Below are 16358 nucleotides of genomic sequence, written 5' to 3' on the forward strand. Positions count from 1 at the left end.
TTAGTGGAAAATAGGAAATTTAAAAATCACAAAAGTATCAATGTATGGAATTTTTGGCAAGGTTAATAAAAGTTATATAAGACCTACACATAGGAAACTACAAGGAATTTATGCAAAAAACTTTTCTGTTTTTTTTTTTTTAATTAAGTCTTGAAATCAGATTCAGGTGTGTTGAATCTGTGGCTGACAGGCTGCAAACATCTCAGGAAAGCTATGAAATGTGGTCAGCACATTTGTAGATGACAGTGTAACATTGCAATTCAAAAGGTTAGATACTCCGGTAAATTATCCACTTTTATCCTTTTGAATTATATGGAAATTAGTAGAAATATATTGACATATGTATGGTCAATTGATATTTGATGAAGCAATTATTTGAGTTAAAGAGATACTGGAACAGCTGGATATCCATATACAAAGAATAAACTGATACATACTAGAAATGTATTTTAAAGTTTATTTATTTATTTGAGAAAGAGAGAATGGGCACTCCAGGGCCTGTAGCCACTGCAAACAAATGCATGCTCCCCTTTGTGCATCTGGCTTATGGGTCCTGAGGAATCGAACCAGGTTCCTTAGGCTTTGCAGTCAAATACCTTAACTGCTAAGCCATAGATGTATTTTATAATAAAATGTGAAACTAAAGTTTCTAAAGCTTTAAGAAAAAAATGCAGGAGGAAGTCTTTACTTATATTGAATTTAGAAAATATTATTTAAATAGAATCAAAAATCATCAACTGAGGGGCTGGAGAGATGGCTTAGTGGTTAAGAGCTTGCCTTTGAAGTACGTGTAAGGACCCCGGTTTGAGGCTCAATACCCCAGGCCCCATGTAAGCCAGATGCACAAGGGGTCTCATGCATCTGGAGTTCATTTACAGTGGCTGGACGCCCTGGCGTGCCCTTTTTCTCCCTCTCCCTCTCCCTCTCTCTCTCTCTTTCTCTCTCTGCCTCTTTCTGTGTCTGCCTCTCTCAAATAAATAAATAAAAATAAACAAAAAATTAATAAAAAGCATCAACTGAAAAAAAATCACTAATTTGGGTTTCATTAAAATCAAAAATTATAAATTTAAATTGGAAGCATGGCTCACACCCGTAATCCCACCAGCACTTAGGAGCCTGAGGCAGGAGAGGCATCTCAAATTAGAGGCCTGAGCTTTATCCAGAGTTCTAGATCAGCCTAGACTACTGTATGATAATCTATCTCAAAAACAGTAACAAAATACAAAAAAAGAAAAGGAAACATGTAAGTTTTATCTTCAAAAGACATTATTTACAAAAATGAAATGTAAGCTGACTGGGAAAAATACTTGAAATCATTGTGTCTGACAAAAAATTTATATACTTTGAGAACTTTAATGACTCAATACTAAGAAGACAGCTCAATTAAAAAATGGATAGGTAGCTATGGTGATACATGCCTTTAATCCTATGACTTGGGTGACAGAGGTGGGAGAATCAACATGAGTTGAGGCCAACCTGGGACGAAGTACTCTCAAAATGCCCCAAATTAAAATGACTGATCATACCAGGTATTGGCTAAGATATGTTGCAAACAGATTTAAACATTATATTTTTTGGTTTTTTGAGGTAGGGTCTCACTACAGTCCAGGCTGAGCTAGAATTAACTATATAGTCTCAGGGTGGCCTTGAATTCAAGGCAATCCTCCTACCTCTGCCTGCCAAGTGCTGGGATTAAAGGTGTGCACCACCACGCCCTGCTCAGAATTCATATTTATTAATGAAAGTAATATAAGTGGAACAACAATTCCACAAAGATTTTCTAAGTATAATAAAGGTCACAAACAAAACCAGATTAAATGTAAGGAGAAAGAACAACAACAAAACAATATAAAATAAAGTAGAGGGATGAAGAAGAAAGAAACTCTCAAGGTTGCACCTGGCTGCATCTTCAAGGCTTTTAAGTATGACATAATAGGATTTTTTTTCTACTACTGACTCATCCACTAGTGGGAGTTGCCCTCACCAAAACCCACAACTGGACTTGAGGCTTATCCTGAGCATCGGACTGCCCTTTTCTTGCCTGGCTTACCTTTTGGAAGAGGTTCTGAAGCTATGTTCAGCTTGCTTCTCCATGTGTTCCAACTTTTCTTTGCTGTTTTAACATAACCTTTCACTTCTTAATGGATTTCCAAAGTTTTTCCTCCCTTCCTGTCTTTAGAAGAAAGTCTAGCTTTGATTTCTCTTTTAGTTTTTATATATTTTTAAAATATTTAATTCGAGAGAAAGAGAGGGTAGAGAAAGCAAGTGAGTGCTAACACAAACATGGGCACATCAGGGTCTCTTACTACCACAAACATACTCCAGATGCATGTACCCACCACTTTGTGCATCTGAATCTACATGGGGAATTGAACTTGGGCCCTTAGGCTTTGCAAACAAGCTGAGCTAATTTTAGCCCTTGTGTCTAGCCTTTCTTATTATGCCCTTTTAAAAATATTTTTTTGTTCATTTTTATTTATTTATTTGAGAGCTACAGACACAGAGAGAAAGACACGTAGAGGGAGAGAGAGAGAGAATGGGCGCGCCAGGGCTTCCAGCCACTGCAAACGAACTCCAGACGCATGCACCCCCTTGTGCATCTGGCTAACGTGGGACCTGGGGAACCGAGCCTCGAACCGGGGTCCTTAGGCTTCACAGGCAAGCGCTTAACTGCTACGCCATCTCTCCAGCCCTATTATGCCCTTTTATTGCTCACAGTTGACTATTTTATCCAGAGGCATTGTTAGGTTATCTTGATGGATTTTCCCCCTTATTTAGTATGCAATGACCTTTTCTTATACCTTCTGATGAGTTTTTTTTTTTTTTTTTTTTTTTTTAGGTAGTGTCTCACTCTAGCCCAGGCTGATCTGGACTCAGAGTGGCCTTGACCTCATGGTGATTCTCCTACCTGTGCCTCCCAAGTGCTAGGATTAAAGGCACGTGCCATTACACCTGGTCTTTTCTTTATATTTTTGACAATTTCAATTTCTGTGAAGAATACATTTGGAACTTAAAAAATATTTTTATTTATTTATTTGACAGAAAGAGGGAGAGGAAGGGGTGGGGGAGAGACGGGGAGGATGAGAATGGGTGCACCAGGGCCTCCAGCCACTGCAAACAAACTCCGGACACACGTGCGCACTTGTGCATCTGGCTGATGTGGGTCCTGGGGAATTGAACCAGGGTCCTTTGGCTTTGCAGGCAAATGCCTTACCACTAAGCCATCCTTCAAGTCCTGCAATTGAAATTTTGATGGCAATTGCATCAAATGTGTAGATTGCTTTCTGTAAGATTAACATTTTCACAATATTGATGCTTTCAATCCAAGAACATGTAATGTCTTTCCATTTCCTACTCTCTTATGCAATTTCTCACTTGAGTGTTTTAAAGTTTTCATTGTATGGGCTGGAGAGGTGCCTTAGCAGTTGAGGCATTTGCCTGTAAAGCCAAAGAACCTTGGTTCAGTTCCCCACGTAAACCAGATGTACAAGGTGGTACATGAGTCTGGAGTTTGTTTGCAGTAGTTAGAGGCCCTGGTTTGCCCATTCTCTCTCTCTCTCTCTCTTCCCCTGCAGCCCCCCCTCAAATAAGTAAAATAAAATAAGCTTTTTTTTTTTTTTTTTTTTTTGTAGATAGAGAGATCCTTCACTGCTTGGTTATGTTTATTCCAAGGTACTTATTTTTTTCTTTTTTTTACGCAATTGTGAATGGGAATGATTACCTGATTTTATCCTCAGCATTTTTGTTAGCATATAGGAAGGCTACTGATTTCTGTGTTTATTTTGTATCCTGCTACATTGCTAGGTGTTTAAAATCAGCTGTAACAGTTTGCTGGTAGAGTCTTAAGGATTCTTTATATATAAAATCATATCATCTGCAAATAATGATAATTTCATCTCTTCTTTCCAATATGTGTCCCTTTTATGAGTGTTTCTTGCCTTATTGCCATAACTGACACTTCCAGTGCTATATTAACTAAAAGTTGGGACAGTGGATACCCTTGTCTTGTTCCTGATTTTAGTGGAAAAGCTTCAAATTTTTCCCCACTTAGCATGTTGGTTGTAGGTTTGTCATAAATAGCCTTTATTATATTGAGACATGTTCCTTCTATTCCCAGTTTCTTTAGGACTTTTATATTGAAAAGATGTTTGATTTTTGTTAAGTGCTCCTTCTGCATCTATTGAGATGATCATGTGATTTTTGTCAGTCTTCAGTTCATTTATATAATGGATTACATTTATCGATTGCATATGTTGAACCATCCGTGCATCTCTGGGATAGAGCCTACTTGGTCCGAGTGAATGATCTTTTGATATATTTTTGTTTTGTGTTTGCCAGTATTTTGTTGAGAATTTTTGTATCTATGTTCATGAGGGAGATTGGTCTGTAACTTTTTTTTTTGTTCTGTTTTTGTCTGGTTTTGATATCAGAGTGATGCTGGCTTCATGGAAGGAGTTTGGTAGATTTCCTTCCTCTTCTATTTTATGGACAAGTTTGAGAAGCATTGGTATTTTTTCTGTGAAAGTCTGGTAAAACTTGCCATCTATCCATCTGGGGCTGGACTTTTATTTTAGTTGGGAGAGATTTTATACTTGGATCTCTATACTTATTATATAGGTCTGTTTAAGTACTTAATCTTTTTTATTTTATTATTTATTTATTTGAGAGAGAGAGAGAGAGAGAAATAGGCAGGTAGAGAGAGAGAATGGGCATGCCAGGGTCTCCAGCCACTGCAAATGAACTCCAGATGCATGCGCCTGCTTGTGCATCTGGCTTACATGGGTCCTGGAGAGTCGAACCTAGGTCCTTTGTCTTTGCAGGTATGTGCCTTAATCACTAACCCATCTCTCCAGCCCAAAGTAGTTAATCTTATTTTGATTTAATTTTGGTAGGGCATATAAATCAAGAAAATCATCCATTTCTTTCAGATTTTCAAACTTAACTGGAGTATGTATTCTTAAAGTATGTCCTTATGACTTTCTGAATTACTTTGGTATCTGTTGTACTGATGCCCTTTTCACCTACAATATTATTAATTTTTGCCTTTTCTCTCTTTCTTTTGGTCAGATTTGCTAAGGTTTTATCAATCTTGTTTATTGTTTTGATTATTCATTTTTTTTTGTTTCTATTTCATTAATTTCTGCCCTAATCTTTATTATTTCTTCCTGTCTCCTGATTTTTGGTTTGCTTTGTTCTTTTCTTCCCCAAGGTTTTAAAGTAATACATTAAGTTGTTCACATGTGTCCTTTCCATTTCCCTGATAGGACTGCCTTCATTGTGTCCCAAAGATTTTGTATTCTCATTATCATTTGAGTCTAAATTTTTTGATTTCCTTTTTTTTTTTTGAGGTAGGGTCTCACTGTTGTACAGGTTGACCTGGATTTCACTATGTAGTCTTCTCAGGATGGCCTCAAACTCATGGCAACTCTCCTACACTTCCTCCTGAGTGCTGGGATTAAAGGTGTACACACCACGCTTGGCTTGATTTTCTTCTTGATTTTTTTCATTGACACATTCATCGTTTAGTACTGTATTGTTTAGTCTCTACAATTTTGTGCATGCTCTATAGTTTTTCTTGGTGTTGATTTGTAAACGGATCAAGTTGACACAAAACTTGACCATCACAATAGCTTTGCTGGATAAAGTAGTTTTGATTTATATCTATTACCTTTCAGAACTTGGAATATATCATTCCAAGCCCTTCTGGCTTTTAAAATTTGTGTTGAGTAACCTGCTGTTATCCTGATAGGCTTACCTTTGTATGTGACTTAATTTTTCTCTCTAACTGCTTTCAATATATTTTCCCTGGTTTGTGTGTTTTGTAGCTTATATGTAGTTTTTGCAGTTTATAATATGGTGAAAGGTTCTTTCCTGATTTTGTCTGTCTGGCATTTGTTCTAAAGGCTTCCACTATCTGTATTGGAATCACTTTCTGTATTTGGGGGAAGTTTTCTTCTATGAATTTGTTGAAAATACCTGCTATGCCTTTGGAGTGAAATTCTTCTACTATTCCCCGAATTCTTAGTTTGATCCCTTCATAGTATCCCAAATGTCTTGAAATTCCCATCCATGCCTTCCTATTAGTTTTTCTTTCTCTTTGTTGGACTGTATTAGATCTGCCACTTAGTCTTTTAGTGTAGATACTGTGTCATCTCCCTGATCCATTCTACTGGTGAGATTTTCTATAGGGTTTTCTACTTGACTTACTCTGTTTTGCATTTCTAGTATTTCTGATTGATATTTTTTCATTATTTCTGTTTCCTTTCTCATCTCTTGTATTGACCTCCTTATTTAAGTTGGTTTCCTTTGTTCTTCAGGAGTTTGTTTTCTTTTTTGATTTGTTTCCTTCCTTCTTCGATTCATTTTATTCTTTGATTTTTTTTCGGACATGATGTAATCTTTTTGTTTTTGAAATCTTTATCAGCTATTTCATCTAAAACAGTCTCACTGGAGGTCATTTCTGATGGATTTATAATTTTGGGTAGGATTGTATTGTCTTTTTTTGTTGTTGTTTCTTGTATTATAATGTAGAGATTTTTGTGTATTGAGTTAATTTGATGCTTGGGTTTTCCAATTGTCTGCAGTGTTCTTCGCCATGTCAATCTGACTTTATTCACCTTCAGGGTAGGAGTTTAAGGTGCCATGTGTACCTCTTACACTCCAAGAGAAACAGCAGAAATGACCCTAGGTGTTGAGTTTGCCTGATATTCAAGTATCCTAGTAGGCTGGGTGGAACAGTTTACTGGCAAATTCTAAAATTTAACTGAGCAGTATACACATTCAATCAAAACCAGGATAGAGTATTTATGCAAGAGTGGGGATTAAAACAAACAGATGATCTAATAAAACCAAAGTCCCTAAGGGTGTGTGTTGCCCCACACCCTTAATCCTGTCAACTGAGGGCAGGGGGTTGAGATTTCCAAGTCAGCCTAGGGACAAGTCAGACCCTGTCCCCAATAATGACAGGAGAAAAAGACAAAGGTCCTATAAATCAGGAAACAAAGGCAACAATAGTTAACACTAAAGTACAGTTTATTTGAGAATGGTAAGGCCAATAAAGAATATGTAACATAACTTGCCTGACATGGAAAGAGATTAGCACTTCCAGTGCAGGCCTACGTACCTGCCTTTGTCTAAGTAGACCCTGTGTTATTTTTTTTGAACGGCTTCCATTCTCACCAATGCTGAGTGCCCACCTTGATCCCTCTGTGTTGTGCTTTGGGTCTGGTGTTCTGGTAGCCTGTGCTGGATGCCATGGGGTGATTGAGTTCTCCGGAGGTTCAGGGCCCTGACAGTTGGGGGATGGGAAGCTGTGCAAGTTGCCTAGAATTGTATTGGAACTGCTCAGCTGGTCTCTGCTGTCTTCCACTTCAGGTTTCTTGCCTTTAGGAGGAGGCTGATGTGAGTGGAAAATCCCTCCACCTGGTTTCTGCTCCTGCAGCCCTGTGCTGGCCTGGTGGCTGGCTGCACAGACTTGGGGGGTTTCCTCCTCTCTAGAAGATCTGAGTCTCCTGTTTGTCTTGCTTTCACTTTTAGTCAGAAGAGTGTACTTTGCTGTTTTTCTGCTTATTTTCCACCCAGGCTGCTTTGGTGTGGCTGTTGTGTCATTTTACCTGGAAGTTTGAACCCTTTCTTCTTTCCAGCCACCCTCCCTCCTACTTTTGTATCTAGTGCCTCCCCCCTGCCCGGAGTTTAATTGGAGTTACTTAGTTTACTAGAACATGGACAGTTTACCAGTCAGTGACTGTACCACTGAAGAAAATGTCTAATCCTCCTCCAGAAGCCATTAATTACCTCCAGTAGCTCCACAGGGAGTGATGAAATCTCATGAACTCATATGCCATTCATGACGGAATGTTGATGGGCCCAGTCTTATGTAGGTCACCGCAGCTACTGAATTCATGAGTGCAGTGTTGTGTTATTCCAGAAGCCTGTGTTCCACAGTACTCCTTCCCATCCTCTGGCTCTTAAATTCTTTCTGCTCCCTCTTCTTCGAAGCCCCTGACCTTTGAAGGGGTGATATTAACATTTCATTCAGGAGCTTAACCCTCAACAGTAACTTATTCTTAGCACTTTGATGAGCAGTTTATGAGTCATTGCAGTAACTGCTGCCAACTACACAAAGAGGTTTTTCTGACCAGGTAGAGAGTAGTACTAATCTATGAGCATAAGCTTAAACATTTAGAGGGCTGTATTTATTTTTTCCAGTCTTTTTTTTTTCTCTCTAATCAGAAAATTCTGTTAACCTATTCTAAAGTTCAATAATTTTGAAGGAAACATGTAGACAAGCAGTAGAAGACACCCGGCATCTCCTTTGGCCCTAGTGCACATTCATGTGCACATACATGTATGTGCATACACTATACCATACACACACCAGATTATACATACCCCCCCCACACACAGATTTTTAAATTACTGGGCTAGGGAGATGGTTCAGGGGTTAAAGGCACTTGGTTGCAAAGTCTGTTGGTGTGGGTTCAATTCCCCAATACCCACGTAAAGCCAGAAGCACAAAAGGTAGCACATGTCACTGGCATTCATTTGTAGCAGCAAAAGGCCCTGGTGTTCCTATTCTCTCCCCCCAACCACCCTGTTTCTTCTTGCAAATAAATAAATAAAATTTCATTGTGTATACTATACATGAAACTTGTTACATAACTCTGTGTGTGTGTGTGTGTGTGACATTTTCTTTATTCATTACTGTGTTGTTGGATAGTAAACATTGATATGCATATATCTATGATATGTTAGAGTCCTTTGGGTAAATGGTATAGCAGAGTCTCATAGAAGATACAGATTTTAGTTTTTTAGGACCCCATACTGATTTCAACAAGAGCTGTACTAGTTTGCATTCCCACTAGCAGTGTATAAAGGTTCTCTTTGATCCACACCAGCATTTGTTGTTGTTTTTTAGTGATATGTAATCTAAATGCAGGATGACTAGTAAGATTGAGTAGTGGTTTTCAAATGTGTTTACTGGCCAGATGCTTTCCATATTTTTAAAAATTGTATTTATTTGCAAACCAAGAGATAGATAGAGTACATGTATGCCAAGGCCTCCATCCACTGCAAAAAAACTCCAGAGGCATGTACCACTTTGTGCATCTGGCTTATGTGGATACTGGGGGATCGTACCTGGCTTGTTAGGCTTTGCAGGCAACCGCCTTAACTCCTGAGCCATATCTCCAGACCTGTTTTTGTCTTTTTAACTGTGTCTTTATTTCAGTAGCCTATTTTTATTCATTTGTTTGATTTCTTGCTGTTTGAGGTCTTTTTGTAGTCTAGATCTTAATCCTCTGTCAAATGTATAACTTAAGAAGCATTTCTCCTGTTCTGTAGGCTGTGTCTTAACTTGATTAACTGTTTTCTTTGCTGTACAGACAGCTTTTTAATTTCACACGATCACATTTGTTGATTGATGTATTTCCTGAGTGACTGGAGTCCTATCCAGAGAGGCTTTCCTCTGCCTATATCTTGAAATGTTTTTCCTTACTTTTTCCTCAAGTAGTTTTATTAGAGTTTCAGGTCTTGGTTTAATCCATTTGGAGTTGATATTTGTACAAGGTGAGAGATAAGGGATTATAGTTTCATTCTCCTGCATGATACCATCATTTGTTGAAGAGGCTTTCTTTTCTCTAATGTTAATTTTGGCTGTAGCTGCATGAGTTTCTTGTGTTCTCTGTTCTGTTTCATTGATCTGCATGTCTATGTTTTTGAGCCAGTACCATGCTGTTGCAGTGTCATTCTTTCTGGCTAGTGTTCTGGATACCAGACCTAGTCTCCAGGACTCCTTGAAAGTAGAATACTATCCGCAGAAACAGTCACTATTAACACATAGGCCCACTGTGAACATATACTAATATCCTTTAAACTTGAATCATGTTAGGAAATGAGTGCATGATGTGCAGTAATATATTAGCTACTGTGAGGATGAATGAAAAGGGAAGACATAGTGTAAGGCAAATGATAGGGATGAATAGAGGAGGAAAAGTAAATAGAAGGGGAACAGTAGGGACAAGTAAGGATGAGATTGTTTTGGCTAAAGGAAAGAAAGAAAGAAAAGAGAGGTAAAAAAGAATGCAGTCAGACAACCCAAAGCGAGTGCCAGCTCTCAGAGTATGAGACATGGTAGCCCTACAAACTAGGACAGCCTGTGTTCTCTGGGAAAGGCTTATCAAAAGGAATACGAAATAGGAAAGAGTAGAGAAAAAAGGTATAAATAAAGGAGGAATAAATGTGAAAGAGAGAGCTTGGTGGGAGTAAGAGTCTGAATGCAGTTTTCCTGATTGCTGCTTTTAGCCTCAGTTTGTTGTCCTTCTCCCAGATCCCTATCACTCCTGTGGTTGTGTTGTGTCAGGTCAGGTCACAGGTGTTGGTCACTCCTACAGGTTGTTCTTCAGGAGTCCACCTGAATGCTGGCCCTGACCTTGGTCTATCTTTCCCATTGCTGGTCATGCCACTTGTCTGTGTTCCTTGCAGACTATTTCTGACTAGGTTTCCACCTCACTGAATACCACAAGTTTCTGCTTCAGTTTCTTCCCTAAAGACAAGCTTGCCAGCTTTCAGCATATAGCACTGTGATACTTGCTTAGAGCTTCCTGAAAGTGTGGTTTGTAGAGGGCCTTGGGGACATCAAGCTGTCAATTCAGCAGGGGACTTTTTTTTTAATGGAACTATGAACAGCACATGGTTTGTCTCAAAAATGAAAAATTTGGGTTTGTGCCTAGGATAAGAGTGTGGTTATTGATTGATGAATGTTAGGGTTGGGTGAAATACATTGGACTCATAATGCCTTTGCAAGAAATTCACTGTATGTAATGTTTCTTGAAGTTTAGCTTAAATTTTAAAAAAAATATTTTTGTTTATTTATTTGAGAGAGAGAAAGAGGCAGATAGAGAGAATGGGTGCACCCAGGCTTCCAGCCACTGCAAACGAACTTCAGGTGCATGCACCACCTGTGCATCTGGCTTATGTGGGTACTGGGGAATCAAACCTGGGTCCTTAGGCTTTGCAGGTGAGCACCTTAACCTCTAAGCCATCTCTGTAGCCCCTTAGCTTAAATTTTATAAACAGAAGTTAGGCGTTAGAGTAGGACAAACAAAACTTGTCTGATTCATTTTCTTGGTACCTAATATTGTACCTAGTATTGATGAAACCAATATAGATTACTAAGTTCTAGCATGTTTTCTTCAGAAGTAAGCATTAAAGTGTTTATAGTATGTACTCTGTGATATTTTAGGGGCCTTGGAAGCCCTTTGATAGTGAGAAAGTATTTATTATCAATGTACTTTTGTCCTGTAAGAACTAATGTACTTTCTTTAAAAAAACTTTACTAATGACCTTTGTAAATATAGACAATATACTGTAATAATAATCCCCGCCCACCCTCCTTTTCCCTCCTTTTGAATCCCCCCTCCACTGAATCCCTTATTTTCTAATGTGCTTTCTTTTTAAAAATATATTTTTTAATTTTTTTGTTTATTTTTCATTTATTTATTTGAGAGTGACAAACAGACAGAGAGGGGAAGGCAGATATAGAGAGAGAATGGGCACGCCAGGGCCTCCTGCCACTGCAAACGAACTCCAGACGCATGTGCCCCCTTGTGCATCTGGCTAATGTGGGTCCTGGGGAATCGAGCCTTGAACCGGGGTCCTTGGGCTTCATAGGCAAGCGCTCAACCGCTAAGCTATCTCTCCAGCCCTAAAAATATTTTAATTAATTAATTTACTTGAGGGGGGGGGGCACGAGCAAGCAAGCATGGCAGGACCTCCATCCCTTACAAATGAATTCCACATGCATGTGCCACCTTGTGTATCAGCCTAACGTGGTTATTGGGGAATTGAACCTGGGTCCTTCAGCTCTGCAGACAAGCACTTTAACCACTAAGCAATCTCTCCATCCTCTAATGTGCTTTCTTAAATGAGCTTTTTCTTACTCAATTAGATTTCCAAATATGTCCCTTAACATAGCATTAGTATTTGATACCTTGGGAGTATTCTTACTCTTACCTTTCTTCACAGCTTTATGTTCAAAATCAGGAGTTTGAGACAAATGAAGATGGAATTCCAAAAGTGGGTCAATTTCATTTGGTAAGCTTCCTTTTTGCCATTTATTGGTTTGAAGGATATAATAATACAAATTAGAGTACTTGACTGAAAATGACCTCTAATTTATTATTATTATTATTATTTTTTAATTTTTTGGTTTTTCTGAGGTAGGATCTCAGTCTGGCTCAGGCTGACCAGGAATTAATTCTGTAGTCTCAGGGTGGCCTTGAACTCACAGTGATCCTCCTACCTCTACCTCCAGAGTGCTGGGATTAAAGGTGTGCGTCACCACGCCTGGTTCTAATTTGTTTTACATTAAAGAGAGAGAGAGAGAGGAGAGAGAATTGGTGCACTAGGGCCTCAGCCACTGCAATCAAACTCCAGATGCTTGTGCCACCTGGTGGGATTGTGCGACCATGCACTTACCTCACTTGTGCATCTGGCTTATGTGGGATCTGGAGTCAAACATGGGTCCTTAGGCTTTGCAGGCAAGTACCTTAACTGCTAAGCCATCTCTCCAGCCTGACCTCTAATTTTCATAAGAATTAAAGCTAGTGTTAGAAATAAAGAAGTATTGAAAATTCAGGTGCTCAGGGTTTTAGCCTCAACTTGGTATGCCTTCTCACAGATGTGATGTCTGTCATATCCAGGCCAGATAATTAATTTAATGTTACTGTTTGTGTGTGTGTGTTCACTACAAATCATATAAGTCATTTAAATAATCAGGAAATAGTGTCTACTGTATGTTCCAAAGTCATCTGTATTAAAATTAATGTATGACTATTAGTTTTTTTGTAAGTACCTAACTATCTTTTTTGGTACAACTCATCAACATCGTTGAGATTGCCTTGTCATTTATATATCTTTTTAGCCAACATATTTTGAGTACTTATTCTCTCCCAGGAGCTAGGTGCTTAGGCTTTTTAAGCATTGCAGTATTGAAAATGAAATTAATAATTTAGAAATACTAACAAATAAATGAGATCTCTAAATAAAGCATGAAGAACATAGGGATACATATACCAGAATTATGTTATTGTAAACACTATATAAAGGGCTTTGGGTTTCTTCCCTTCCATTTTTCTCCAGTTTCGCTTTATCTGTTTTGGGGACTTTACCTGTTTTGGAGACTATTCTATACAATTTCATGTCAACTTATAAAAATATTTTTACTAATTTATTTCAGAGAAAGAGTGAATGGGTTGGGTGCACTTGTTACTCCAAGTGAACTCCAACTGGATGCACTACTTGGTACATACGGCATAACATGGGTTCTGGGGAATAGAACAAAAAGCACCTTTAACCAACTAAGCAGTTTCCCCAGCCCTATTGATACCAACTTTTAGAGAAAACTCCTTTTTTGATATTTTTTTGTAATTTGCATAATGTATTTTGCTCATAATCCCCTCTCATTACCTTCTTTTGTCTCTCAACCCCTTTCATTGAAACCCCTTTTTCCTACTAGTTCCTGTATTACTTTGATATCTTAATAGTTCCTGTTAGCCATTATCTGTGACAAAATGTTGATGGGGTCCAATGTTTTGCAGATAACAGCAGCCACTTTGAGTCATGAAGACAGTGGATATACTTTGGGTCTGGAAGATAGCATTCCAAAATACTCTTCCCCATCCTTTGACTTTATGTGGGTTCTGGGGATCTAACTGGTGTCATCAGGCTTGTGTGTCAAAAGGCTTTACCCACTGAGAAATCGCTCTAGCCCTGGATACCTTTTATTTTCCTGTCCAAGTGGCTAGAGTCTTTCGTATAATGCTGAATAGAAGTGATGTATATTTTTCATAATGTGAAACTCTGACCCAGCCCCCATAAAAGAAATAAGAAAATGTCCTTTGTTGGAATTTCACTTGTTTTTGAGATATTTCAGCTGTTACTATCTTTGCTTTTACATTACTTTCCCTTATAAAATCAATTCTCTTATTAGAGGAGGGATCCCTTTTCAATGAAATGTACATGAACTTGGTATAGGAATCTTTAACAATCTAAACAGGACAAGAGAAATGTCTTAGTGGTTAAGGCACTTGGCTACAAAGCCTAAGGACCCATGTTCAACTCTCCAGGTATAAGCCAGACTCACATAGGTGACACAAGTGTGCAAGGTTGCACATGTGCACAAGGTGGTGCATGCATCTAGAGTTCAAGTACAGTGGCTGGAGGTACTGGCATGCCAGTTCTCTCTCTCTCACTTTTGCTCTCTAGCATCAAAAATAAATATAAGGCCTGTCTGTTGGGCTTGTCTCAAAAAAATTTCTGAATGGAAAACTTTGAGGTTAGCTGTTATCAGTAACTAAAAAAGTTTTTGAGTCAGATACTGTGTTATTCCAGGTTTGTCCCTCATTTATTAGTTTTTATTTTGAGCTTATTTTTTAATATTTCTTTTTGCTTGCAGGATGATAATGTCAAATCCCTCCTCTGTAGCTTGATATATTGTAGAAGCTCAATGACTGCTGAGCAAGTTTTGAATGCTGAATGTTTCATGCTAGCAAAGGGAAAATCAAATCCAAACCCAGAAAAGGAAGCTGAATATGAATATTCTCAATCTAACAAAGAAGATGAGCTCAAGATGGAGAGCTTGGATAAATATAAAGAAAAGACAAGAAGTGATCAAGCTGACATTGATTGATAGATAAATCAGTATTCTATTGTAACTGTTCTTTTAAAAACGTTTCGTTTGGTTAGTAGATACATCTTTAAGTGATCTGAAGCTATTTGGATTGCATCTTTGTATTCAGGTTGTGAAAAATAAAAAATGTTTGGTTATGCCTTGAAAATTGTTCATATAGTTTGGATTATTGTTCAACTTAGAGTTATTATGGAAGGAATTTCTTACTATCCTTATAAGAATTAAGTAAAAGGACTGTATTACTATAGGACAGATGATTAAGTTGCTAGACACTAGTCCAAATTAGTTTTTGGTATGTTGCCTGCTGGTGATGAAGGCTGATGATTTTATTCAACAAATGATAGTATCCATCTACTTTGTATCCAGCAATATAAAGATAAATTAAAGCATAATCCTTGCACCAATGAGGCCCACAGCTTGAAAAGCTCAGATATAAAAACAAATCTTCATAATGCAACATAGTTCTGGGCTTCCTGGGATTATTCCGAAGGGGTACTTGTTCTGAGGAGGAGTGGTGTCATAGAAAATGTACCACTTGGAGGAGATGATACCTTAGTTAACATACTAACACATTGTTTTTGAAGTTTGTGATTACTGTGTGTATGTGTGGGGGGGGTGTATGCATATGCATGTTTCCATGCAGCACCCACGTGCTCACTTGCAGTGCAGTGTGCTCACCTGCGCTGGCTGGAGTGGGATTTGCTCTTTCACCCATTGTTACTTGAGCTAGAGTCTCTGACTGATACCTTCTTGAGCTTGCTATTTTTCTCATGAGCTATGGCCATTCTTGGGTCTCTTAGGCCCTTGTGCTTATAAAGGAAGAACCCTTAACTTCTGAGACATCTCTCCAGCATCAAGTTGTTTTAAATTTATTCTTTCATTATTGACATAAGACAGAAAAATAGGATTAGGGATATAGCTCAGTGATAAGATTTCTTGCCTTACACACACAAGGCCCTGGGTATAGTCTCCAGGACTAGAAAAAAAAAAAGAATTACACATATTAATAAAGTACCACATAATGTTTTCATATTTGTATACATTGTATAAGGTTTAACTTAGTTAAAAAAATTTATCTGCTCAAACATTTACATTTCATTTTATGTACAGTCATTATTATTGTCTGTAGTCATCCTAGAGCACAGTGGTACTTACTCCTAATGGCAATAGCATGTGTTTATGAATCTTTCCCATCCCTTCTACTCTTCCTACTCTTCTAGGTTTTGGTAACCACTCTTTGACTCGAATGTCTGTGAGATCAGCTGTTTTAGTTTCCACAGTGAGCAAGATCATGCAGTACTTGCCTTTCTGTGCCTGGCTTCTTTTCCTTCCCATAATTATCTTTAGTTCCGTCTATGTTCTCAGAAACATCAGGATTTGAGCTGAGGAGATGGCTCAGCAGCTAAAGGCACTTGCTTACACAGCATGTTGGCTCAGGTTCTATTCTCTAATACTCATCTAAAGCCACATACACAATGTGGTACATGTGCCTGGAGTTTTTTTTTTTTAATTTTTATTAACATTTTCCATGATTATAAAATATATCCCATGGTAATTCCCTCCCTCCCCACCCCCACACTTTCCCGTTTGAAATTCCATTCTCAATCATATTACCTCCCCATTACAATCATTGTAATTACATATATACAATATCAACCTATTAAGTAGC

At 38.2% G+C, this 16358-nt stretch overlaps 1 protein-coding gene across 1 annotated transcript in view; it reads left to right on the plus strand.

Moving 5' to 3' along the window:
- The window catches only part of Stk31 (serine/threonine kinase 31), a 107111-nt gene extending 92422 nt beyond the window's left edge, over nt 1-14689 (plus strand). Inside the window, exons 23-24 of the mRNA XM_045135938.1 lie at nt 12025-12093; nt 14456-14689. Coding sequence (XP_044991873.1) covers nt 12025-12093; nt 14456-14689 — 303 coding nt within the window. The remainder of the gene's footprint in view (nt 1-12024; nt 12094-14455) is intronic.
- Nucleotides 14690-16358: the final 1669 nt, after the last annotated feature.

The sequence above is a fragment of the Jaculus jaculus genome, chromosome 16, assembly GCF_020740685.1.
Source record: "Jaculus jaculus isolate mJacJac1 chromosome 16, mJacJac1.mat.Y.cur, whole genome shotgun sequence".
NCBI lineage: Eukaryota > Metazoa > Chordata > Mammalia > Rodentia > Dipodidae > Jaculus > Jaculus jaculus.